Consider the following 26,576-nt stretch of genomic DNA (forward strand, 5'->3'; position numbering starts at 1 on the left):
GGCTGCCACAAGTGAACAAACACGTTGGGTCGCCATATACGTTAGAATTTGACCATCCAATATTTGTACCATCAGCTTTCGATTTACTAAATCTATGTAATATTTACTTCTATTTGTCTCCAATCAGGCAGACCCTTGAACTACATACTTGTTAGATGTAAAGGAGATTGTACAATCAGATTGTAATGTGCATGTGGTGAGCCTAAAGGGTTGTGTTAAATGTTAGGCTGGCCATACATTATACAATTTTCTGTACAATTTTCTTGAAACTTACCTTCAACTCTGTAGTACAAAGTCCTGTCTAATTGGATACAAGTGAAAGTGTTGTTTAGCTCTGACCTCATTGTGGTTTGTGGTAAATCTAAAAGAAAATTGTACAAGAATATTGAACATGTATGGCCAGCCTTAGTCTGGTTGTACAATCCACTTTAGATTCCCCAAATCGATGGAATATAAGGAGCTACCTAAACCAGTGGTCCTCAGGGCCCACTAACAGGCCAGATTTTAAGTATTACCTTGGGGAGATGCAGACTAGAGTACTGCAATCACTGAGCAGCAAATATCACCTGTGATGTATTTCAGTTATCTTGAAAATCTGGCCTGTTAGTGGGCCCTGTAGGCCAGGGTTGAGGACCACTGACCTAAACAACTCAATCAGTTCCTCCAATCAGGCAGGCCCTGGCGCTACATTGTTGGTGAATCTAAAGGAGATTGTACAATCGGATTGCAGGTTGTGTGGTGAGACTTTTCATAACTATATAATAAGAGGACACCCATAAACAACCGATTCCATTTCATTCAGCCACACCTGGTTGATGATGGCTCTAAAGAAGATTGTAAACTCCCAGGAGCAATGGCCGCCTAAAGGTGACCATTCACTATACAATCTGATTGTACAATCTACATCTTGTATTCATTTTTATATAAAGCCTGCTCCCTGGAGTCATATTTTTTCCAGAATTCCCTGAACATATTCCTTGCATGAGATTCGGGTTTATCAGGTTAGTACGATGATAATGACAGTTGGTCCCAAGAGCTTAGTGCGTGGTATCTACCCCCCAGGGCAGATTGTTTCCAGGCAGAGAGGGAGGGACGGCGGGGCCTGTGAATGTTCTAGAGAATGTAAGGCATGCAACACGGCTCATCTGGACAGCACAGTTAACTCCTTATCTCTCCATCTACCTGGGGTGTGGTGCCTCCGACACTCACTTCCTTTATTTCTCATCTGTCACTATACTATGGCCGGGGTGTTTACTAGAAGTGTTTAGCATGAAATAGAAACAGAAAAACCTGTATATTCATAAGACCGGGTGCAGGAGCCAGGTAGTTAGGCCTGTTAGTAAATCCCCCCTAATCTACTCTGGAAGGGTGCATGGAGTGTCTATTGTAGCCTTGTGGTTCAGCGGTGGACAAGAAAGCCCAGCAGAACCTTCCTGTACAGGCGTAAGGCTGTGTTCACATCAGCCTCCTGCATTGGGTTTATTTAAACAGGAGTAATCTGGAAAATATAAAGTCTTTACACTTCCCAGATCAAGTTCACCCGCATTTAAATTAAGCCCCTAAAATTGTGATAGAAATTATAGCGGTATACTTTGGTGTAGCTCTCTTCTGCAGTGACTCTATTACTTTGGGGGGTCCTATGGTGCCACCCTTGGAAAGCACAGGCTGTATGGTGCCACCCTTGGAAAGCACAGGCTGTATGGTGCCACCCTTGGAAAGCACAGGCTGTATGCTATTAGATTTTTTTCATTCAGCTGGCTGGCATGGCAAATAAAATCTAATACAGTTCTCATACATACCATACAGTGTGGATGGATGTATCCCACCTGCCCAGCTTATTGTATTAGGACCGCCGCGAGTGGCCGCTGTCAGAATACTTGGAACAGCATCTGACTGGATGTAGCTTGCATTTGGCTGACAATTATCCACCCATCTCCTTTCATTTTTCAGGTCCGGGATGTTGGGTGGGGAATGAGGCTGTGCAGGGTCACCCACCTAGTGAATTTTGGCAGATTCATCAGTGCATGACTGGCTTAGAGGAGCTCCAGGCTTCCCCCCCCCCCCCCCCCCAAAAAAAAGTCAGCAGCTACAAATACTGTAGCTGCTGACTTTTAATATAAGGACGCTCTACCTGTCCATGGATCCAGTAATGTTTGCATCCGAGCTGATTCTTCAGTCTGCTTCAGGTGCAGGGACTGGAATCTCTAGTAAGGGAATGGGGAAGCAAAGCCATGCGGCTTCAGACTGTTTCTTACTGTGCATGTGAGGGCCACGCTGTACCTTGGGAATGGTCCTGTGGTCTTTTGGGACCTGTGATGTTTGGGTGGAGCTCCGCTTTAAGGTGGGGGCTCTTGGACTTATTGGACATATAGTCCTCAGGAGTAGAGTTGAGCTTGTACACAGAGCTTCAAAAATACTGCTTATGCAGGGGGTTTTTTATAATCCTATAAAAGCACCTCTACATGGCAATGCACACCCAGGCATTTACAGGTGTGATTGAACCAGAGCATAAACAGACAGGAGAAAACCCACCAAAGGTGTGGTCTGAGAGGAGCTTTGAGTAGGAAAATGCACATACATGCATAAATGTATTCCACTGGCCACGATAAATTTAATAGAATATAGGCGACAATTTTTTTTTTTTTAAAGTAAAGAAAGGTTATAATATTTCTCTTCACTTCCTGTCCCAGGGCCAAACGAAGCGAAGAAATTCCTGCAAATAACTGAATCCCTTGAGGACCCCCAGATCACTAGAACTAGTGTCCCCATTTGAAGATGTCCTCATTATTTCTCTAGGGGCAGCCCAAAATTTTTTTTTAACTTTCAATGATCATTTTATTAATGGACACAGGCAGTAATAAAAACCTCTCCCCTCCATCCAAAACTAAAAAAAAAAAAAAAAAAAGTTTTGCCTTTAGTTATACTTTAATGTTCTGGCCAGTAGAATGCATTTACACTCTCATGCATAACCACGCATACGTATTGTAACGTTGGAGGCATTCTGTTTTCTGGCAAAAATGCTGCTATTTTTATAGGCTTGTGTGCATGAGGCCTAAAAGTGTGCGGTTTTAATACTACTTTAAATTTTACCTCTGTTTAGAAGCATTTCTGTGCATTTTATGGCGCTTTTCCACTGCAAATGAACGGTTCGGCTCGCTTTTGTGCTTTTCCACTGCTGGTACCCCGTGGTATGGTGTAGGAACGGTTCGGTACGGCGGCGCTTTTCCACTGCATGGAACCGAACGGTACGGCTCTCAAAAACAGTACCACCTCGTTTGTGGTTCCAAGAGGTACCATATCCCACAATCCTTTGCATGCAGTCACTACTAGCCACTGATTGGTCAGAGAATCATTGTTATCCCACCTACTTAACTTTAGTAGTACTTTAGTGGAAAAGCAAACCATACCGAACCATTCCAACACTGTACCATGCAGTACCAGCAGTGGAAAGCAAACCGGGCCGAGTAGAGCTGAGCCGGTACTTGCAGTGGCAAAGTGCCATTAGATGCATTGCACGTATGTAGTCTGCCTCTGGGTGCTCAGATTTCAGTTTCCTCTAAACACAGGTGAGTAATACCATACATTTAGACGCGTCCTATAATGGGATGTATGTCAGTGCCAGTATGAATGAGGCCTTCCACTGAGATCAGTAACTTTTGCCTTGGGTAACCAGCACACCACCTGGCAACCTGAGCCATGTCTTCCAGAGATAATGCCGCACTCCAGATTCCCTTACCTCCTTCACACAGGAGAAAATGGATTTAAATAATGAATATGATTAATGGAGGTAAAACGGACAAGCCTTTTTCTATGTTTATACAATGTTATGACATGTTGCTTTCTCTAGTCTGCTCTCACTTTCAAGTTCCCCTATTCACATTCAGTAAGAAGATGTAAGAGTTTCTAAGCAGAGCCATTTCTGTATGATGTGTGCAGGGAGAGATCGGAGTTGTAGGAGAACTTTCCTTGCCTTATAAGGCCACAAGTCCAGCCTTGTCATGTCACCATTATATAGATGTGTCCTTCCCTCTAGAGGCTGCAAATACTCCAGTGACACAACAGGAAGCACTTGAGCTAACATTTCATTTCATTCTTGTAAGGCGACTTTCTCCCAGGCGTTGTCTAGTTGTAGTCATTGATTAAAGAAAAAAAAGAACACTGTTCTGATATGTTGGTGTATAGCCAAAACCGCTCGGTCTCTTTTCATGTCCTTGTTTATGTTCCGATTGTTGAAGTTGCAGCCTGCTAGTGGATTATTAAATCTCCTTTTGGGAGGAGAGCATTGCAGACTATAAATTTTTTTGTGTAGTTAAATGGTTAATGCAGCCTTTTCAAAAGGATCATAATCAGTCCTTCCAACAGCATGCAAATATTCAGCGACTATCCACCTGACTTTGTAAGAGTATTCTGCTTAACTCTTCAGTGTCTGTTTCCTTTGTAGTTATAACAATAGTTATCATCTTTTGTGTTACCTTGCATATGGGAGTTGGCAGTGCTTTGCTGTTTCCTATGGAAACGGGTTACCCAGTCATTGTCAGCCAGGAATTTATGGAACCCTAGGGTTCCTTAGGGTGTTTCTAGGGGTTCCTTGTGCAATTTCTTCCCATCAGATGAGTAACCAGACATCAATGATATTATCTATCTAAGGGGGGGGGGGCTCTTCTCAATGACTACCAATAGCAGGATCATTCTTCCCACTGGCCACCAATGTAAGTGGGCGCATTTAGGAATTAGGAGGGCTTTCTAGAGATTCTGAAGTGTTTAGTGCAGTGTAGATGCAACATCCATTAGGAAAGGTGGCATTTAAGCTTCCCACTTGTACATTGCAGTTCTTTGTGCATTCTGCCATTCATTTAGAATGGCATCCCAACACATACATACATACAGTAGCTGCCATCACTTCTGCACCAGGGTCATAGAAAATAATGCCGGAGTGGTTTTTCATGCAGTGTCTTTAGTGATTCTGTTGAAGGTGGTGTTGCCAGCAGCAGAATTGCCATTGTGTAGAGCCTGTTTCTTGAGAAACTATTAAAAGAGAAATATGGCCAAGCCTCTTTTGGTTCTACTTCTCCTGTGGGTCACACCAATGCATTAAATTCTGCACTCCTGTGATCCATATTTATCCGACAGGGGGCTTAAGTCTGCAGCCTGCTGACCTCGCTCAGCCTGTCCAAACTCTGGAGGGATCAGGACTTATGTCTGGATCTGCCCTGGTTCCAGACCGGCAGCTGTCTCCGACTGGGCGCACTGCTAAGCGTGCGAGCCAGCTGCTGCCGCCCCTTCCACTGCTCAGCGCGCCAGTGAGCACTGGGGTGGCAGAGCAGAGAGCTGGTGACCGGCAGTCGCCACTCACTGAAGATTGAGAACTGAGCGATTAGCAGTCTTTGACTTTGATTGCTCAGTTATAGGTCTTAAAGCTGGGGGGGGGGGGGGGCAGATGCAGTTTTGGAGTGATGTGCTGCACCCATCTAGGTGAGTATGATTGTTTTATTTGAAATATAAAGCTTCTCTTTTAATGTAAAGGGCAATTTTAGTGAGAAAAATATGCAAAAGTAAGTTTGTGTGCAGTTGTATCCTGTATCAGTTGTCATGTAGTGTTCATTTCCAATTTGTCAAGCGCATATTTCACCTCTCACTCTGCATTCCCTGTTACCTGGTAAAGCTAGCTTGCTTGGAATCGGCCACAATAAGGTTTACACGCGCAATACATTATTGTTAACTTGACAGCTTCCTGCATTGGTTTCATCCAGTTAGCTTTACCATGGCAAGTAAATGGGTTAGTGCTAATATGATCATCCGGACTATATGGCTTGAGGCTGATGGCTCTAGAAAAAGCAAAACAATGCTTTGAATGGCTGTTTTTGTGCAGCTGATCTGATGAGTAAGAGGGGAACACACTATAAGAGAAGTTATGTACGAGGCACGATCGTTCGATTTACATATAGTGTGTACACAACTTTCGACATCTGATTAAGACTTTCCAAATGAACACTTCTGAAGGGACAACCCCCCCCCCCCGCCCCCCCTCCAAACCGTTCTCATACGTCAGGGGTAGGCAACCATGGCTCTCCAGCTGTGCTGAAACTACAAATCCCATCATGCCTCTGCCTTGGGGAGGCATGCCTGTGGTTGTCAGAGTCTTGCAGTGCCTTATGGGACCTGCAGTTCTACAACAGCTGGAGAGCCAAGGTTGCCTACCCCTGTCATACGTGAACAGAATGAACTATTTTCATTTAATGTGTACAGTTTTGGTACGAGAAAAATCAGATGCAAAAGACTGCATGATCAGAAGCCATAAACAAAAAACCGTTGTCGTACGAGAATTTTCTTACAATTCGTACCATCCTCGGTTTTGACTTGCTGTGAATCATTGAGGAAAACTGGATGATCGTTCATCTTATTTTCTTAATCGCCATACTCACGGGCCAAATGCTGGCTGACATTCAATGAAAACCTTCAGCCCATGTATAAGGTAGCCAGCCGTTTGGCTGAGAGCGCTGACCGGATTGTTCTGGTAGGGGGGCCGCCCCCCTGTCAGAACACAATAGCTCAACGGGGGGAGATTGCTGTACTAACGTCGGATCGTTAGTACAGCGGCTCCACCTTTTTTTTTTTTTTTTCTTCAACCCACTGGGTTGAACAGAAATAAACTTGTGTGTACTGGGTCATAGTAAGTTAGAGGATATATATCCAATGTGAGGGATTTCTCACAATGTGACCCTCCTCTCCTGATCTAAATATTGGATTTATCCTCCCATTCATTACTAGTAAATCATTCAAAACCGGGAAAAACATTTTTTGCCTCCAGGTTGTACTTTGTCTGCCCGTAGAAGGCTAAATATTCTTAGGAATGATTAGGTAAGATATTTGACCATCCCTGAACAAGTCCGTGGATGGGTAACTGTGGTTGTTCATGAAGGTCTAATCCTTCCCTGTTTGTACGTGGGGGGCAGTGAGTACGGATTTGTTGTTGGGGTGACCTAAAAATGTTCACCTTCTGGTAGTTGGGTTACTTTAATTCAGACAGGCCATGCCCAGGTTTAGAGAAGGGGTTTCTTTTCTCACACCTAGTTTTACAGGGCGGGTTCTTCATTGCTCAGCAAACACGTCATTGGCCTTGGTGGCCCGAGAAGGAGACTTTATTGTAAAGGCAAAGAATGTGACGTTCCTTTAAAAATACACCTACTCTGTATGTTTGCATATGGACAGATCTGGTAATATAATGCATTCTTTATACATCAGTCAGCAAGACGCTACCATTTTAAACAGATGTGTAAATAGTTTTCTCTGAAAGAGGAAGTTCCTATAAACGTTTGCATTCAGTTTGAGAGGTGTAAAACCACATCCTACACACATACATTAGTATATACACCCTTGCATGTCCTGTGCAACCCTGCAAATGATCTTGTTAAATATCTAAATCTTAACTAATATGATAACACCAGTGTACTCCACCCTGTTGCCACTTTATAACAGCTAAACTGCCTGACATTACAATTCAGTATTAGCCTTTTCAAATATTTTACATGTTCTGCTTTTATAAGGGATTTATGATTGATACATTTCTACAAATATTGCATAATTGCAACATAGATTGTGACATTTTGTTGCATCCCTAGCTAGGAGTCTTAACATGTAGCAAACATTAGCTGTGCAGAGTTCTGTCAGCCATTACCTATATAGATATAGATCTAGCTATAGAGAGAGAGAAAGTAACTGTTTTGCGTGGTTTTACATCAAAGTTGTGCAATTCGTAGATCTATATAGCTTTACAAGTTTCAGCATGAAATGTAATTTCAATAACAGCTGGAACACCACTGCATACATGGCATTACATTCCATTTAGTGATCTCTAGCTTTGAGGGCCTATTCAAACTATGGTGTTGCTGTAACATGTCTTGCCATGTGTTATCATAACACACGAAACCCAAGTGTGTTGTGACGCTATTCATTTTAAATGGCATCTCAACTAGGGATCGACCGATTATCGGCAAAGCCGATATATCAAGGATCGATATGCACTTTTCCTGATATATTGGAATCAGCCCCGGAGGTTACTGATATTGCGGGAAAGTGCTTGTACCCGGGTGATGCCTGCTAGAAGCATCACCCCGGTACCGGCGTCCATAGCTGACGGTCGGCTGTCTTGTAATGACAACTGATGCGGCTGAGAAGCCACTCTGCTACTATTACAAGGAGCTGGAGGGGACGTGGTGGAGAAGAGCAGTAAGGACTAGGCCTCTTGGCATCGTCCTACCATTGTTCTGGGAGTATTCAATGCTAAAAAGATAAATTGTAGCCAGAGGGTGGTACAGTGGTTACAAGTAACAAGTACATCCCAGAAATCTGAGCAAATAGTTTGTGAAAAATTCAACTTTTTAGGCACGTAAACCCCAACGCATTATAATAAAAGTAAGTCCTCTTTATTACAATTCCTTACAATTGTCATTAAAGCGGAGTTCCGGGCACAAAAAAGATTTTTTTTTTTTTTTGTGCCCCTCCGCTAGGTATGCCGCACCTGAAAAGGAATTGGATAGTTATTTTTTTTTTTTTTTTGTTTACTCACCTTTTTATTGACGATCGTAAATACTCACCTATGACAGCTTCCTCCTCCAGCGCCGCGGCTCACCCCGTCACTTCCTGCCTCGCGATGATTCCTGGGAGCTAAACGTCATAGCTCCCAGGAATCAATGCGCCGCACCGGCCCCGCTCGTCATTTCCGGGCGACGAGAGGGGCCGGTGCAGTGCATTCTGGGACACGAAGACGCGGAAGAAGACGGAGAAGAGGACCGCGCCGGCTTCAGCTGCCCACAACCGAGATGGAAACGCTGTGGAAGAAAATTTCTAAGTAAGTATTTCTTCTAAAAGGTAAGTGCGAACCGGGACAGATCAGAGGCTAGCCATTGTGGAATGTGCTAGCCCTGACTGTCCCGGGGGTATGTTCATCCAAAAAACGTTTCTCTGCCCGGAACTCCGCTTTAATAACCAAACTGTCATAAAATGGGCAGAAACACATTGCTTATTGCCTATTTTTTTGACAGTTTGATTATGATGGACAATTTTATGAAATTGTAATAAAGAGGACTTTATTTTATTATGTGTTTGGGGTTTATGTGCCTAAAAAGTCTTTTTAACAAACCACAATTTTGCTCTGGGAGTATTCAAGTCAGGAGGTACGTAATGGCCTACAACTATAGCAAAGGCATTGTTCAACTTTAGTCAGTTTTTTAGCAGTTTTTTTCATCTTCAGATGCCCTTACCTGCATAGGCAGTTTTTTGGTAAAGGTGAACTGACCCTTTAACACCCATGTGGTAACACTGCAGCGGTCTGGATGTGGGCTGACAGTCTGTCATGTTGTTCCTTTTACCTGATGATTCTATTTTACTCTTGGTAATCTAGGCTGAAGCTGATGTAGCCTCATTGAACAGGCGTATCCAGCTGGTTGAGGAGGAGTTGGATCGTGCTCAGGAGCGTCTGGCCACAGCTCTTCAGAAACTGGAGGAGGCTGAGAAGGCTGCAGATGAGAGCGAAAGGTGAGGATGTCTTGGATTCTTCTACAATTTGTACTTATGGTAACAAATCCACTATATAGGTCTAGCTTGATCACATGGTATGCGACTACAATTTATTGATGCATTAAACTGTTATTACTTCTAGATGATTTAATTCATTTTCATATAAAATACACTGCTCAAGAAAATTAAAGGAACACTTTGAAAGCACATCGGATCTCAATGGGGAAAATATAATGCTGGATATCTATACTGATATGGACTGGGTAATGTTTTAGGAATGAAAGGATGCCACATCGTTTGATGGAAATGGAAAATTCTTAACCTACAGAGGGCTGAATTCAGACACCCTGAAAATCAAAGTGAAAAAATGATGCAGCAGGCTAGGTACTCAAATGGTTTGTCTGACCACCACATGCTTGTATGCATGCCTGACAACATCAGGGCATGCTACTAATGAGACGACGACGGATGGTGTCCTGGGGTATTTCCCCCCCCGATCTGGACCAGGGCATTACTGAGCTCCTGAACAGTGGTGCAACCTGGGGGCGTTGGATGGACCAAAACATAATGTCCCAGAGGTGTTCTATTGACTTTAGGTTAGACAAGCATGGGGCCATTCATTGGTGTCGATTCCTTCATCCTCCAGGAACTGGCTGCATACTCTCCCCACATGAGGCCGGGCATTGTCGTGCACCAGGAGGAACCCAGGACCCACTGCACCAGTGTAGGGTCCAACAATGGGTCCAAGGAGTTCATCCCAATACCTAATGGCAGTCAGGGTGCCATTGTCTAGCCTGTAGAGGTCTGTGCATCCCTCCATGGATATGCCTCCCCAGACCATCACTGACCCACTGGTCATGCTGAACGATGTTACAGGCAGTATAATGTTCTCGATGTCTTCTCCAGACCCTTTCACGTCTGTCACATGTGCTCAGGATGAACCTGTTCTCATCTGTGAAAAGCACAGGGTGCCAGTGGTGGACCTGCCAAATCTGATGTTCAATAGCAAATGCCAATCGAGCTTCACAGTGCTGGGCAGCGAGCACAGGGCCCACTAGAGGAGGTTGAAAATCTGATAATGAAATCTGTTTCTGATTGTTTGGACATTCAGAGACATTCACACCAGTGGCCTGCTGAAGGTAATTTTGTAGGGCTCTTGCAGTGCTAATCCTGTTCCCCCTTGCAGAAAGAAGCAGATACTGGACCTGGTGGGTTAAGGACCTTCTACGGCCCTGTCCAGCCCGCCTAGAGTAACTGCCGGTCTTCTGGAATTTCCTCCAGGCTCTTGAGACTGCTGGGAGACACAGCAAACCCTCCAGCGCTGGCACATATTGATGTGCCATTCTGGAGGAGCTGGACTGCCTGTGCAACCTCTATAGGGTCCAGGTATTGCCTCATGTTACTAGTAGTGACACTGACCCTAGGCAAATGCAAAGCTAGCCAAAAACAGAAAAGATGAATAGGTAAAAATGTCAGTGGCCTTCACCTGTAACCATTCCGGTTTTGGTGGTTGTCTCATTGTTGCCCATCTAGTGCACTTGTTAAGTTCATTAACGCTGAAACTGATTACCAAACCCCTCTGCTACTTAAATGACCAGATTAATAGTTTAATTGACTTGATGCTACACTCGTGATTAGAAAGTGTTCCTTTAATTTCTTTGAGCAGTGTATATGTAGCATATGGTGTATGCACAAAGCTATTTTGCAAGGACTAATTCTGGTTTAATATTCACACCATACTTTTAGTAGACTCTGTATCAGTTCAGTTTTGGATATCATCATGCATTCATGCTGTGAGCCATGTAACAAGTCAACATACCATTTCAGTCTTGATGGTGGCAATGGTTTCTCATTTGGTGATGAAATTTTATTTTCAACATTTCAGAGGCATGAAAGTCATTGAGAACAGAGCCCTAAAGGATGAAGAGAAGATGGAGTTGCAGGAGATCCAGCTGAAGGAAGCCAAGCACATTGCTGAGGAGGCTGACCGCAAATATGAAGAGGTGAATTCCATTAATCCTCTATCTCTAGACTGAGCTGCACTAATGGAGGACCAGTCCTTATTCCAGTGGCCGCCACTAAAGGCCAGGCCAGCTTTAAAATGACCACTGATTGTTGTGTATATGCATGTTTGAGTTGCTTTCTAAAGACTTCCTCTGTGTTATAGGTTGCCCGTAAGCTGGTGATCATTGAGGGTGACTTGGAACGTGCAGAGGAACGTGCTGAGCTGTCAGAAAGGTAGGTGCCCACTTGGTTGTAGTGCATGTGACCTATTTGCTCTGCACACTTTAACCTTGCTCCATAGCACTTTGGAGATGTTTGCACCCCCATTTTATGCATGTAACACTGAAGGTCTTCCTAAGCTGGTGTTATCTACTGTGTGAAAAAAAAATGAATCTATCTCCTGGTAGTTTCAGCTAACTTTGACTTGACAAGTAAGATTTCACACTAGGAAATATTCTGATGCATTCCAGAGAATTTTGTTAATGGAATAAAATGTAGTTTACTGGATTAACAATCCTGCATTAAACTATTGCAAAATCCGGTTAATTGCTTGAAATTCAGAAAGTAATCTGGGTCAATTAAGTCCGTGTTCTTGTCTGATAATTTGATTTTTGCTGCCATCAAGATAATTTTGTAAAAACGTATACATTGTATAACTTTCCACTTGGTTGGCTGGCTAGATAATGTCTATATAAAGTCAAATCTAAAAGATTTGTATGTTCAGCAACATAACCCAAATGGGGGGGGGGGGGGGGGGGGGGGGGAGTAGGTCAAGCCGTACTAGGTAACCGGGGAGGCATTTATCAAGTAGGACAAGCCGTACTAGGTAACCGGGGAGGCATTTATCATAATGTACAGTGTAGTCTATTTAGTATGTGATATCAATCATCCAAAGGAGCTTTTTTTAATTTAAAGAGCAAATTAAACCTAGCATTATTCTGGAGTTTATTCTTAAGGTAATTAACATCCTACATTTAAAACCAAATATTTCTGGAAAGACTTATTGCCAAGGTGTCGGTGTTCTATGTAGAGGTTAGGACTGATAACCCAACTTTTGGTAGCCATTGCAATACAATTGCCTTTTAACACGTTTGCCGTTTTGCCCAACAACGTGTAACAATGTGTTTTTCTTTGCATGCTCCACATATTGTGAATGGCTTGTTCGCTCCCACCTTATTTCATGCACTCATTAATAGTCGCTGTCGGCAGCTGGATGAGCAGCTGAGAATAATGGACCAAACGCTGAAAACACTAATAGCTTCAGAGGATAAGGTACTGCTGCCAATCTGGGCCTTGTCTTTATCCTCAGCTACCGGGCTTCAGTTCTCCTCCTAACTCCCGACTCAAGCAGTATTCTTCTGTGCTTTACTCTTGCTACAATGTCTCCTTATGATCCATGTGTTTTTTTTTCTACTGTATTTATCTCTGATGCAGAGAGGAAAAGCTGCATTATAAAAGATGTAAAGGGGGTTATTGTCACATAAAAGTATATAGTGTCTTGGAGAAGGGAAAATTGGCAATAAAATGTTGCACAGGGATACCAATCGCTTTGCTTGTTCAACAACTGTGCTTTGGTTCTCGTTTTCACCAAGTGCCATTTTTTTTTTTTTTGCCCCTTTATAAAATCTACCTTCACTATACAAATGTTTTGGATAGTCTACATCCATACATACCGAAAGATGAATTTTGGGATGTTTTGTCTAGACATTCTGTATCTCTTTTGAACTGTAATGCAGCTCTTTGTCTCGGCCGAGTAAATATTTTCCTTTTTTTTTGGTTTGGTATTTTATTCCTTTCTCTCCTCTTTCAATCTCCCATTTTTTTCTGTTTCTTCCTGCCACCTCTATCTTAAACCCCACCCCATCCAAATAGCAAATGTGCCGAGCTTGAGGAAGAGTTGAAAACTGTCACCAACAACCTGAAATCTCTGGAGGCCCAGGCAGAGAAGGTATGATGGTAAAATCTGCTCTGAACTGTGCAGGGCTGAAGGGGTCTGCCTCTCCGATATGTAGAACTGCATGTTGCCACAAGGACCATCAGCCATGTCAATGTACTTGCACTGTGGAAAGAAAGTGATCTATGAAGTTCCAAACTCCTTTCAGTGCAGAAACCTCTTGCTTCTGCCAACTGATAGCCACAGCAGAGCTTGATGCCCTATAGATATAGCTAGGTTTGTTAGAGGAGCATGGGCGCCTCCTTCCTAGTTCTTGATGCATCCCTTGCCAGTAAAAACATACTATTTAGAGAAACTAGGAATGCAAATTATTAAACAAAACACTTATAGCTGCTGCACAGCCGTGCACTTCTCCTTTCGTAGATTCTCATCTCACTTTAGAAAGCTGACATTTTATTTGAAAATATATACTTTTAATGCAGTAGAATGCAGAATGTATAACAATGTCTCCATGCAGTGTAATGCCATTCCCCTCGATAGATCTGTATACAGATTCTATAGGAATATGTGACAGCAGAGCTTGTGTAAGGTGAAGGTTTGTCTTCACTCTTTGTCCTCAGCTTGTTTGTCTTATTTTTACCATGCAGAAATCCCTACGGTGTCTATGGTATTGATGCTTAACTGTTGCAGTTCCCTTAGGACTGAGATGCTGTTTTCGTAACCTTATTTATCCCTGTAATCTTTCCGTTCCTGATGGATTCCATATTCTAGACAAGGGAGACATTCTGCCTAGTTAGACTTGGCAGATTAATCAGCAGTTAGAATAGCTCATATTATGTAAAAGTAAAAGCACACAATCGCTTCTTTTTATTGTGTAATCTATCACATTTATCTGTTGGCATACACCACTTACACAGGCAGTTTGTGCACAGATGGCAGCATTCATTTGGTTAGATGTCCAGCTAGGGGGATTTTGGTTAAGACATTGCTGGACCTGCTAAGATTGTCTTTATTTCTGATTATAGTACTCCCAGAAGGAGGACAAATATGAAGAGGAAATCAAGGTTCTCACAGACAAACTGAAGGAGGTAAGTTTTTTTTTTTTTTGTTTTTTTTTTTTTTTTTGTTGCTTTTTGGGTTAATCCTTTCCTCCCGAAATGTTTGGAGACTTAAACTTTTTTTATCTTTTTACCTTATCTCAGGCTGAGACACGTGCTGAGTTTGCAGAAAGGACAGTAGCCAAGCTGGAAAAGAGCATTGATGATTTAGAAGGTATGACTTTTCCTTCCTTTTTTCTTTCAGATGACTGCATAGCTTCAGTTCAGTAGTAGTACAGGAAACTTCTTTACAGAAGCCATCAATGAGGTGTTTTTTTTTTTTTTTTTTTTCGAGTAATGGTAGCATTAAATTATAATGATTTGGATGGTGAATCAGAGAAATGTAAAGCTTTTGTATTGTGTTAAGAAGTACCGATTATCGGGTAAAGTCATTTTTGGTTTGTGTTGTGAAGCTTCTATCCCAACATGGTGCATCTCTTCAGCACCCAGATATCTTGCAGTGGTAATGTTAGAAATATCCAAGACTTGGAAAATCATTTTTCCTCGGCATACAGTAGTTTCCTAAATAGGCAATGAATTTGCCTTTTCTACCGCTAATCTGTCTTTTCTTCTTCTTTTTTTTTTTTATTTATATACAATCTGTTATCTCATGCCGGGCCTTCACTGCTTCTCCACGTGCTGTCTGCTTCTTCACCCTGTTCCTGGATGGTGTTGCGAACGCTGGACTTCTTTCCACCCTTTACTGTACCTCCATCTGGTTTCCTGTCCTTACCATATCCTTATTTGTTCTTCTGGTGTCCGCCTCCTTATACGTCCCCCCCCCCCCCCCATTTACAAACATCCCTTCTGTTCCTACCATCCCCATTTTCCTTTTTTTTTGTCTGTCCACCCTTGTTTTCCCACCTTCCCTCCGAGCAGATGAACTGTATGCCCAGAAACTGAAGTACAAAGCCATCAGTGAAGAACTGGATCACGCTCTCAATGACATGACTTCAATGTAAATTTTTTTTCTATCTGTTCGCTTATGTTCGCACCTTTTCTGCTCGCTTAATAAAACTCACGTCCTACCCTTACACCATCAACCTTTTAATTTGTTTGCTCACTTTCTGGCTTAATTATTTTCTCACTGATGATTTACTTCTGTTTAGACAACTGGCAAAATCTCTTTAATTCGGATTTTAAATAACCCTGCAGATTCACTACTTTTTAAATAAAACCATTTACTACATGAGTAAGTCACAGGAGTTGGCCTTTGACTTGTGGGACCACTGAAACTAAAATGTATCTCAAAGTTTGCCAAGCCATTGTTAAACAGAAGTAAGCTCTGCTTTTTCTCATTGCGTTACTTGCTTGTTTTCTTCTGCTTTGTTTGTTTTTTTTACTACATAAGTTTCATCTTTCTCATTGTGCACTAATTTAGAACAAGACAATGCTGTCAGTGAATGCACTATTTCAGGCATCAATGGCTCCTCTCAATGTGCTCTTGGTTACTTCCAATGCAGTGGCAGTGTTTGTAGTGTGGTCTTATGTAAACCAATATGTATAGCTGTCAGTCGAGGTAGGGGGCACAGGTCCGAAGTAGGTTATTCCTGCACTCTTAAATTGTGTACCTATATATTTTACCTGAATATATAGATAACAAAAGGAAGTTTGGTAAACACAACCTGCTCTTTTGGCAGTTGGCTTGCATTTTAACTGGGTGCCCATTGTCACTGATGTCCTAATGCATGACTTGGCTCTTTTGTTCTGGCTTTTAGCTGGATTGTTTCTGGCAAAACTTTTTGTTCTGGAAAAAGTTTTCATAATTGTGCAAAAACACTAGCCATATATAAGATATATGTCCTATATATATAATTTCTCAGATCTTTTAATACAATGCATTAGCATGTTAAGCAACCATGTGGCAGAGCTTTAGCTGTTGTAGTACTGTCCTTTGTACCCTATCTGTTGCGCCTCATTGTGTGAAATATGTTATATCCCTACTTTTTGCTATTTTTGTTCCTTAATTACTTCCTCGAAGATTCCCCCCCCCCCCCCATGACCAGGCTATTTTTTGATATGGCACTGCGTTACGTGTTCGTGCGATGCTGTACTACTCAAAATTTCTTTTTTTTTTTTCCCGCCCCTACAAATAGTTTTCTTTTGGTGGTATTTGATCACCTCTGCGGTTTTTATTTTTTGCGCTTTTTATTTTTTGCGCTATAAACCAAAAAGCCTGACCATTTTGTAGAAGAAAAAATTTTTATTTTATGCTATAAAACATATCCTATAAAAAAAAATCTAATTTCTTCATCAATTTAGGCCAATATGTTTTCGGCTACATATTTTTGGTAAAAAAAATCCCAATAAAGTGTATATTGATCGGTTTGCGCAATAGTTATAGCATCTAGAAACTTGGATATATTTGGAAATTCTTTTTTTTTTTCTACTAGTAATGGCGGCAAAAAGCGACTTGTAGCGTGACTGCGCTAATGCGGGGGACAAATCGGACACTGACACTTTTTTGGACCCATTGACACTAATAGTGATTAGTGCTGAAAATATGCACGGTCACTGGATGGGAAGGGGTTAACATCAGCGGTGATTATAGGGTTAACTGTGTGCCTAGCCTGTGCTTTCTCACTGTGGGGGAGGAGCTTGAGCTATGGGAAGGCATTAATCCGTGTTCCTGCTTTGCAGTTCCCGCTGTGTCTAATCACAGCGGGAGTGAGTCGCCGACTGCATGCTCCCAGACGTGCAGGATCACATACTAGGTACGTGATCCTGCGCAGGAGAGCCGCTTTGCTGCAGTTTATCATACAGTATATGGTCGGCAAGCTGTTCCAAGTAGAAGTTCACCCTAAAACTAAAATCTGTAAATCTACTTGCATTGACTATCTAAGACTAACCTACACTATATTACTAAAGTATTGAGACACCTGTGTGTGTGTGTGTGTGTGTGTGTGTGTGTGTGTATATATATATATATATATATATATATATATATATATATATATATATATATATATATATATATATATATATATATATATATATATATATATATATATATACACACGACATTTAATGTTGTCTTAGTCTGTAGGGGTTCAATATTGAGTTGGCCCACCCTTTGCAGCTTTAACATCTTCAACTCTTCTGGCTGTCCACACGGTTTAGGAGTGTCTGTAGGAAATGTTCTACCATTCTTCCAGAAGCACGTTTGTGAAGTCAGGCACTGATGTTGGAAGAGAAGGCCTGGTTCGCAGTCTGCACTCTAATTCATCCCAAAGGTGTTATATCGGGTTGAGGTCAAGACTCTATGCAGGCCAGTCAAGTTCCTCCACCCCAAACTCACTCATCCATGCCTCTTATGGACCTTGATTTGTGCACTGGTCCAAATTATTTGTTGGGGGGGTTGTTTTCAGGGGCTGGGCTTGGCCTCTTAGTTCCAGTGAAAGAAACTCTTGGGGTGTCAGCATACCAAGACATTTTGGATTATTTCATGCTCCCAACTTTGTGGGAACAGTTTGGGGATGGCCCCCTCCTGTTCAAACCTGACTGCACACCAGTGCACAAAGCAAGGTCCATAAAGACATGGATGAGCGAGTTTGGGGTGGAGGAACTCGACTGACCTCAACCCAATGGAGCACCTTTGGGATGAATCGCCCAGACTGCGAGCTAGTCCTTCTCGTCCAACATCCAGTGCCTGACTGCACAAATGTGCTTCTGGAAGAATGGTTTGGTTAAACATTCCTTTTAGACACACTCCTAAATCTTGTGGACAGCCAGAAGAGTTGAAGAGGTTATAGCTGCAAAGGATGGGCCAACTCCATATTGAATCCTGCGAACGAACACTGGGATGCCATTAAAGTTCATGTGTGTGTATAAAGGCAGGCATGCCAATACTTTTGGTAATATAGTTTTATCTAGCCCTGTAAAGAAGAAATCGCTATGCATACCTTTTTTATGACGCCACTACCAGTCTGGTCTTGCGCTGAGCTGTCAGCGGTGGGTTCTCTGTGGGAGTGTACAGGAGAGGCAGCCGACAACAGAAGCCTCTTAGTAACCCAATGGGTGACACTGCCCAGGCATTTCACAACCATTGTCGGCTGTCTCCTGCACAAAGCTTCCGCCGCTGGAGATTACCGGAGCGGCTTCCTAAATGGTATGTATAGTGATTTCTTTACAGGGATAGATAGGTTCATCTTAGATTGTGGATACCAGTATATTTGCAGATTTTAGTTTTAGGGGGGAAACTTCTACTTTTTTTGTTAGAATATGAATCCTCCAAATCAAAGTGAGATGTTGCTAAGCAACTTCAAACCCTAAAGGTAGGCTATAGATGGTGCAATTTTCTTTCCTTCAACCATGGGTATAACCACATGGCAATAATCGCAAGCTAGAAATCAGACATGCTGGTTGTACCCAAGTCAGTTGATGGATTAGCTAGGGTACAATCAGCCTGTCCATACATTGATCTAATATTGGCTGGTCCCTGCTGAACTAGACTAGATTCAAACCATCTATGCTTGGCTTAACTAGAGTGAGGAAAAGTCAACATTTCTTCAAGTTCTGCTAGGCTTATTTTTGTCTGATCTCACAGATGAGATTTTTGCCTTTGAACCCTGTGCAAGAATGAGGAATGCAGTAGTCATTAGGACAAGAATGTACCGATGGCAATAAAAAGCATTGGTTTTTATCTGTCAGTTGAAGATACCCATCACTTTCTGTCCTGACAAGGAAGTACAGAGACTGGCAATAAAACTCTGGCAGAGGCTTAATAAGTAGAACTATAGGCAAAGCCCTCTTGGTAGGGTAAGGCAGGGTTATAACGGTCAGTTTTTTTTTTTCCCTATCTGTGTCCCATTGGGAAGATTTCCCTTCACTTTCTGTCCCATAGTCAAATCGGAAAGTGAGAATCCCCAGAACTAAAGTACCCATTGGAAGATTTCCTTTCTAGAACTGTTCTGGTGACAAATCAAATCAAATTTAGGAAAAATAGGGAGGGTGTTTCTCCCACAAGCTAGGTTCAAAACCTAGATTTTTGTGGACGTGCATCTTTACTTTTAGCTTTAATGCACAAAGGGCAACCCATTCATTTCAATGGGCTACCCTATGCGCAACAAATACGCCAAAGTAGCCCATGTACCTTTTTGGACATTGAGCTCCGTGCAGTTTTTGACACGTAGTAATAATAATAATAATAATAATAATGAATGGCACTGGAAGCGTGACGTGTGCTTTTTGTATGTTTCGTGAACTTTTGCACCTGTTCACAAAACGCTCATGTGACTCCAGCCTAACAGGGACACAGAAGGCAATAAAAAAAAGACAGGCGTTCTTATTCCTACCCACTCTTCTAAATTTTAGAGAAAAAAAATGGTCTTTAGGTATACTTGAACCCTTCTAGCTGTAGCTAAAATTGTATTTATATAGGTAGATATTCTGTGTGCTTATTTTGTATGTAATAGGTGTCTATATGTCAGTAGGAATTATTTATTCTAGGCTTAAATACCTTTTTCACTTAAAAAAAACACTTTTGAGTACATTGTGTGGAGCCATTGCATGTGAGATAGTCTTTCTTCCAGGCAAACTAATGATTTAACACTAAGATCTATAGATTTTGTTGTTCTACTTCAAAGATCTAGAAATTAGATATTACTTGCCTTTGCTGATACTGTTTTTAAAGGGGGATTTCCCACATCTGCTTTTTACATTATTTTGTCCTCTACGGTTTCCAGCACGGGACAGTCTACTTTTCATCCGCTACGTGGTCACATTGGGCGATATAGGTTTATATATTTCAGCAATCATATTGCTAGGGGTGCAGCAGTAGTCCACCACAGTGCTTTTTTTTTTTTGTTAAATGTATCAAAATACAAATTTTTGTCACTGGATCCTGAAACCAGTTCCACAGATATGACACGCATTCACCGAAAGCTGGCTATAGACGAGAATATTTTGTCTAATATGAGGAGATATATAAAGCTACCCACCCTGTAGAATCCTTAACCGATCTGGGTGCTGGTCATTTGAAAAATGTATAATCCTGAGACGCCTCTTCTGCATCATCTGCTCTGTCCACATCATAAGATTTCCATACCCCATTTTTTTTTTTTTTTTTTAAATCCCCCCCCCCCCACCCCCCCTATACCTTGTAAACACAATACATTACTACTTATTCTGACATGCAGTATAAGGCAATGTGCCCGGTTCCTGACCACTTGAAGAATCAGTGTTGGGCTTAGCTGGTTTTGTACAGTGCTCTCTAGGGCTAATGATCCCTTGATTGACCTAATGTTAGATGATGCTGTTTAAACATACAACACAAACAGGACATATTATTTTAGCATGTCTTGACACACACTGGATTTGAGCCAGCTCCCACAACATTCACCAATACCTTTTTTGGATAGTTTTCCATCATGTATGTATGCAAACACACCTTCAGTCACACTACACTGCCTTTTTATGCTGGAGCATCGGTTGGAAGGCTGCAGCCTTGAATCGAGGCTTCCCACTTTGATTTGACGTCCTGCATTTATGGATAAGGAGGAGCTTTCTGGTTTTCAAGACACTACACACAAATTATATGCAGGGAATTTTATACTTAAACTATATACTTAAAGCATTAGTATAATAAGGGGGGCATTACTTGCAATCAGTGCAAAGTATCCTTTGTGTGCCGGCTCCTGGTTTAGTTGAAATGTTCCTCATCGGAAGTGCCGACTAGGCTTGCCCTTTCTGCCAACCACCTCCCTTTCATAAAATCTGTACTACAGACTCTATGAATGAAAAGCAACATGAATTAAAGAGGTTGTAAACCGAAAAAAAAATTATTTTTCTTTCCATCCTGAAAGAGACCTAATGAGCTAGTATGCATCGCATACTAGCTCATTATCAAATACTTACCTTAGAACGAGCCCCCGCCGTGCCGCTAACTTACCTCTGGCGGGCGACATGTCCAGTCGCCCGTCTTCCGGGATCGTGGCATCCGGCCATCTGATTGGCCGGAGCTGCGGTGACGTCACGGCACGGGGCTCTGAAGGGACGGCACACGCGGCCGTTCCTTCAGAGCGCATGCGCCAGTGACGTCACTGGCTGCATGTAAGGTAAATATCTCCTAAACGGTACATGTTTAGGAGATGCTTTAGGTAAGCCTTATCATAGGCTTACCTATAGGTAAAAGTGTCGGAGGAGGGTTTACTTCCTCTAAGGAGATTTTATTCATGCATGCACCTAATGTCCATTAATTTACAGACCGTATAGTACGGCTTCAATGAATGGAGAAGGGGCTTGCATGGTCTGCACTCTATGGCAGGTCCTTTGTCTCTAATAACCACCGCTATGCTGGAAGATTACAGTATGCAGAGGACTGGGGGAGGAACATTTCAACTAAACTAGGAGCCAGCAGCACAAGAGACACGTCACCTTGATAGTAGTAATGTCCTTTGCTGATTTTCGTTCCTCTTTAAAACATTTAAGCTTTTAGTACAGCTTTGAACATGTCAGCATAGATAGTATATTCTCCATAAAGTCAGAATACACTTTTTATGAAATACAGTATATTCTACTATAGTGCAGCTCTAGTGGTAGTTGTAGAACATGTCCGGTTTGCCTTTACAGCCTGTCAAATTGTCCTGTTTAGCATTTAAAATCAAAGCTTTGGGGACCTGCATTATTTTCAAGAGTATAGCTAATATTTGGCATGATCCAGAAAAATGAAAATGTGTAGTGTAGATTTCTACACACAATTCGTATTACAAGACTTTAATTTAACGTAAGTTAGAAGTTCAGAGATATAACATGCATTTACTAAAACGCCTAACACTTTTTAATATAGCTCATTAATTTTTTTTTTTTGCTTTTAATATTCTAATTCAAAAATCTGTGCATCAGATGGTAAAGAATGGGAAATGTGTTTTTTTTTTTTTTTTTTTTTTCTGTTTATCAATAACCTCTTCTCTGCCAAACCTACAACTACCAGGAATAAATTGGCCTCAAATCCACATACAAGCTTTTGACACTTGAAAAAGCCCACACTTGTATGTTCACCATCTGTGTATAAAGTTTAATCAATCTAGTGGCCTACAAGCTGCATACGTGGCCTCACAAAATAGCTGCTTTGGTCATTTCCAAATTTAATATGGTTTTTCCTGCATACACAAACCTTTTGAGCCCCAGCGCATAGCTCCTGTGTGTCCACCTACTCGAGTGGCTATATTTAGTATTACCTTTAAGCCTAGATCCCAAGCGAGAGGTCCCACCTACATGTACGGTACACTAAAATCCACCAGGTCACTGCAGAGCTAATTGTTAGGATACTTGGAGGGTTTTGAAAAGTTTACTGGAGACCCAGACCCATTTTTTGACAGAATCCTTCAAAGCTATTTGCACTGCCCTTCCATTGAAAATCCTTTAATTAGAGGCAGATGAATCCCTGAATGAGATTTCACTTCTGGGCAAGTAAAGTTTGAACCTATTCAGATTCACCATGAGTGATCTATGTGCTAGGGGCAGGTTTATAATCTGTGGGGAAGATAACGGCTGAATCTATCAGAGGTGTTTGAAGACTGATGATCAGGATCCCTTAAACAATAATTCCAGTCATTGGAATGTTGTACAAAGTTAACATTAGTCCAGCTTGAACTAATATAACTTTATGACCTACCTGGCTGATGCAGCTGGAAATCACTGAAGTAGACACCACTTCAGTGATCTCCACTTCTGGATCCCATCTTGAGTGGCTGACCTGATGCACAAGGTGTGTGGGGGGGTCAATCAGAAAAAGGTGAACACAGGTTTGCCCACTTGGCACAACAGTCATTCAGAGAATGCTTTGTGTATCTGAATGAATGCAAAGCATTCTCTGATTGAACAGTGTGGAGAGCATTATGTCATCTCCCAGCCTTTCCACCTTGTCCAATCGGAGAACGCTCTGGAGTCATTCAGAATATCCAGAGCATTCTCTTTATGGTGCCTGTGCCAAGCAGGCCCACCTCTTGTAAACACAATGCACTTGTGTTCAGGACTTGGTTCAGGACTGGGAAGCAAGGGAAAATTGCTGTAGTAGCTGTGTCTACTTTAGTGATGTCCAGATTCCAGCAACATCAGCCAGGTATGGTGTATACATGGGTACCAATGAAACTTGTATAACAAGCTGATGCCTGGAATTATACCTCTGCCAGGAGAGTTTCAGTAATCTACCAATGTGCTACTAGTTTACTGACTCAGCAGTGCTCCTATAGCTATGTATAGGAAAATATAATTAATTTGGGGTGCCACAGACTTGGCTTCAGACTCTTATTATCCTGTTTATGTATCATCGTTTGACCTTGCTTTCCAGTTTAGGATGTTTTTAGATTACGGATCCAATTACTGATCACTTAGAAGAAATTGTGTTCACTGAAGATAAAGTTAGAATTGATAAATGCTAGAACTACCTCTAATATACAGCTTTAGTCCTTAACCTAGTCTGCAGATAATTATTCAGACTCTAGTGCCAGCACTTTGCACAGCACTTTACATTTTATAACCATTACAGGAGTAGAGAAATTTAAAGTAGAACTCCAGCCACAACAGTCTTAAGTTTTTTGGTTAGCTCGATCAATTCTTATCGGTTTTCCTGGTATACGCCCTTCAATTTCTATTGAGACCTCCAGAGTATAACTGCACTCTGAAATCGGGTTCCTCTCCTCTCTAGAGTGCATTTTCCACATTCTTTGAAGAACTCACAAGGGAGCCAGTTACTGTCACATGGACAGGAAGAGAAGGGTTAAAAAGGGGGGAGGGGGGTCCACAACAGGGACACACATTGCAGTACAGACTTCAGAACGAGTTTTTAATTTGTCTGGCATTTAAACTCCGTTTACAGGACTTTTTAGCTTTCTAAGTTATAAAGAAGCCAAAGGCTAAAAATTCTAGTTATGACAGATAACACCTCTAATAGCAGTCATCTGACCCTTGTATCTTATACCAGCATTCAACAAATCTCTTAAATCCATGTATTGGTTGGTATGTTTTCAGTCCTTACATCAGTGATTGACAACCTTGGAACTCCAGTTGTGTGATGGAAATGCAAATCCCATGAAACATTGCAAGACATTGACAGCCATAGGCATGACTCCTGTAGGCAGTGGCATGATGGGATTTGTAGTTTCATCACAGCTGGAGTGCTGAGGTTGCCTACCCCTGCCTTACATTTTACTTCACTCTGTTACATTAGACTTATCTAAAAGACATCCCTCAGCTCTAATACCATAATACAATTGCACAGTTTGTTCAAATATAGCACTCGTTATGGTAGATTATGTGGTTGGATGCAGAATGAGTTGTCATTTCACCTTCTCTTTAAATTGTCAGTGTAGTAGTTAACTTCCTATTTCAGTCTTAACAGCATTCATTTCAATTGTTCTATGTGTAGTTTAGAGCGATCGTTCATTTTGTAGAATTTGCAGAGAAGGGGTTATTTTTTTTTTTTTTTTTTTTTTGTCTCTGAAAACTCCATTTCCCTGTCCCAAGTTTTTATGTACAGCGAGATCATTGATTTTTAATGTCTGTTTCTTTTCCATGCAGATAAAATGCTTTGCTTCATATGGTCATCTTACTCCTACCTGGGCTGGATATACCTTTCTATGCTGTCCTATTATCCTAGTCTCTTCTGGGAACTCTTAAAACTGTCCTGTATCACTCCTCGAGACACTTTTCTGCTGTACAGACACTCTGTAAAATAAAAGACCCACTGTGTATTTTCTCTCTATTTTCCTGCATTATTTATTGAATGCCTTCATTGAACCTTTAATAAAACTGCAAGTCTCTACTTTTTGACATTTTGTAGGACATCTCTCTCTGTCTAATCTACCTCATACCTAATATATAGTACCATGAACGTATTAAATGGGCATTAGGTGTATGTATACCGAAAATCTTTATTTTGTTGGAAAGAATTGGGCAGAATTAGAATTTCTGTCCAGTTTTTTTTTTTTGTTGCCATCAATGTCATGACAAACTAGAATCGCCCTCTTTACTTGGTCTAGTGACCGTTGTTACTGTCCTGTAAAGTACAGGGAAATCTCCCAATTAGAACAAAGAAAGCTAAAAATAAAGTTGACTGGGTTTCACACTTCCTCTCTATTTACAAAAAAAAGGCTATACATACACTTTAAAGCAACTTCTTCGTATTTTGGTCTGATTTCTCAAACGGACACTCGTTCCCTCAAGCAGTATGAAGATTTCGTGGCTAACAAAAAAGGGTATTCAAGAGGCAGTTTTTTTGCCTCCTGAATGCCAGTCAGCCATGTCTGAATGCTTTTTTGAAAAGCGATTCACAATAGATTCTTTCAGAGATCAACACAGGTGTAAACCAGTCCAGTGAACTGGCGAGGCTTTACAATACAGTCCAGCTCATTCTGGTGCCCAAAGGGTATCTGACAGTCCCATTCATTCCTTATAGCCATATTGTGACAAAATTGTGTTTTAATTTCCTATATTAGGGAACAATTGTGCACGAAGTACAAGTACTTTTACAGGTTTGCTATGGCAGAGTAATCTAATTCAGCTTAGGGAGGGGGGTGGAATTGTATGCAGACTTGCATGGTATGGGCAATGGCTCTGTGAAGTCTTAAGGCCTTATTTAGCCTTATTTAGAAACCACAAGGCTGTCTTGAGCACAGCTGGTTTTAGGATTAGGGGGCAGGCTTTACATGGCTTTCGGCTATCTCCTTAAACTCTTTTAAAACTTGAAAAAAAACCTTTGTAGTGTTGACAGCCTTCTTCTTGGCTTATGACTAACTTTTTAGAGCTTGGTAGCTTTTTCCTTGGTGGAAGTAAATGCAGACCAAAGAATACATTTTGGAAGCACTCTGCAATGTGCGCTATATTGGTAATTGAATAGAGCAGGGGTACTCAAATGTAAACTTGAAAGGTCCACTTACAAATTTTCCATTCAGTCCGAGGTCCGGAAAATTGACTGTCAAATTCCAAATACAGAATGCCAACAACAAAAAAAGGCATTCCCCAAAACTTGCCCCCATCCAATGCAGAGTGACCAGCGTGCGTGCCCCCATTAATGCAGAGCGACCCATGTGCGTGCCCCCATTAATGCAGAGCAACCAGTGTTCTGT

General features: G+C 41.7%; 1 protein-coding gene across 2 annotated transcripts in view; it reads left to right on the forward strand.

Annotated features, from left to right (window-relative positions):
• The window catches only part of TPM1 (tropomyosin 1), a 54,050-nt gene that overhangs the window by 17,312 nt on the left and 10,162 nt on the right, over nucleotides 1-26,576 (forward strand). The window contains exons 3-10 of one of the 2 annotated variants that reach the window (XM_082257075.1): nucleotides 9,401-9,534; nucleotides 11,402-11,519; nucleotides 11,684-11,754; nucleotides 13,393-13,468; nucleotides 14,440-14,502; nucleotides 14,617-14,686; nucleotides 15,391-15,469; nucleotides 25,030-25,281. In XM_082257075.1, the coding sequence (XP_082113201.1) occupies nucleotides 9,401-9,534; nucleotides 11,402-11,519; nucleotides 11,684-11,754; nucleotides 13,393-13,468; nucleotides 14,440-14,502; nucleotides 14,617-14,686; nucleotides 15,391-15,469; nucleotides 25,030-25,033 (615 nt within the window). In that variant the 3' untranslated portion in view covers nucleotides 25,034-25,281. Of the gene's footprint in view, nucleotides 1-9,400; nucleotides 9,535-11,401; nucleotides 11,520-11,683; nucleotides 11,755-13,392; nucleotides 13,469-14,439; nucleotides 14,503-14,616; nucleotides 14,687-15,390; nucleotides 15,470-25,029; nucleotides 25,282-26,576 lie in introns of those variants that run through there. The other variant, XM_082257076.1, reaches the window with a different exon arrangement.

This window comes from Pelophylax lessonae, assembly GCF_965119305.1.
Source record: "Pelophylax lessonae genome assembly, chromosome: 4".
NCBI classification, from domain to species: domain Eukaryota; kingdom Metazoa; phylum Chordata; class Amphibia; order Anura; family Ranidae; genus Pelophylax; species Pelophylax lessonae.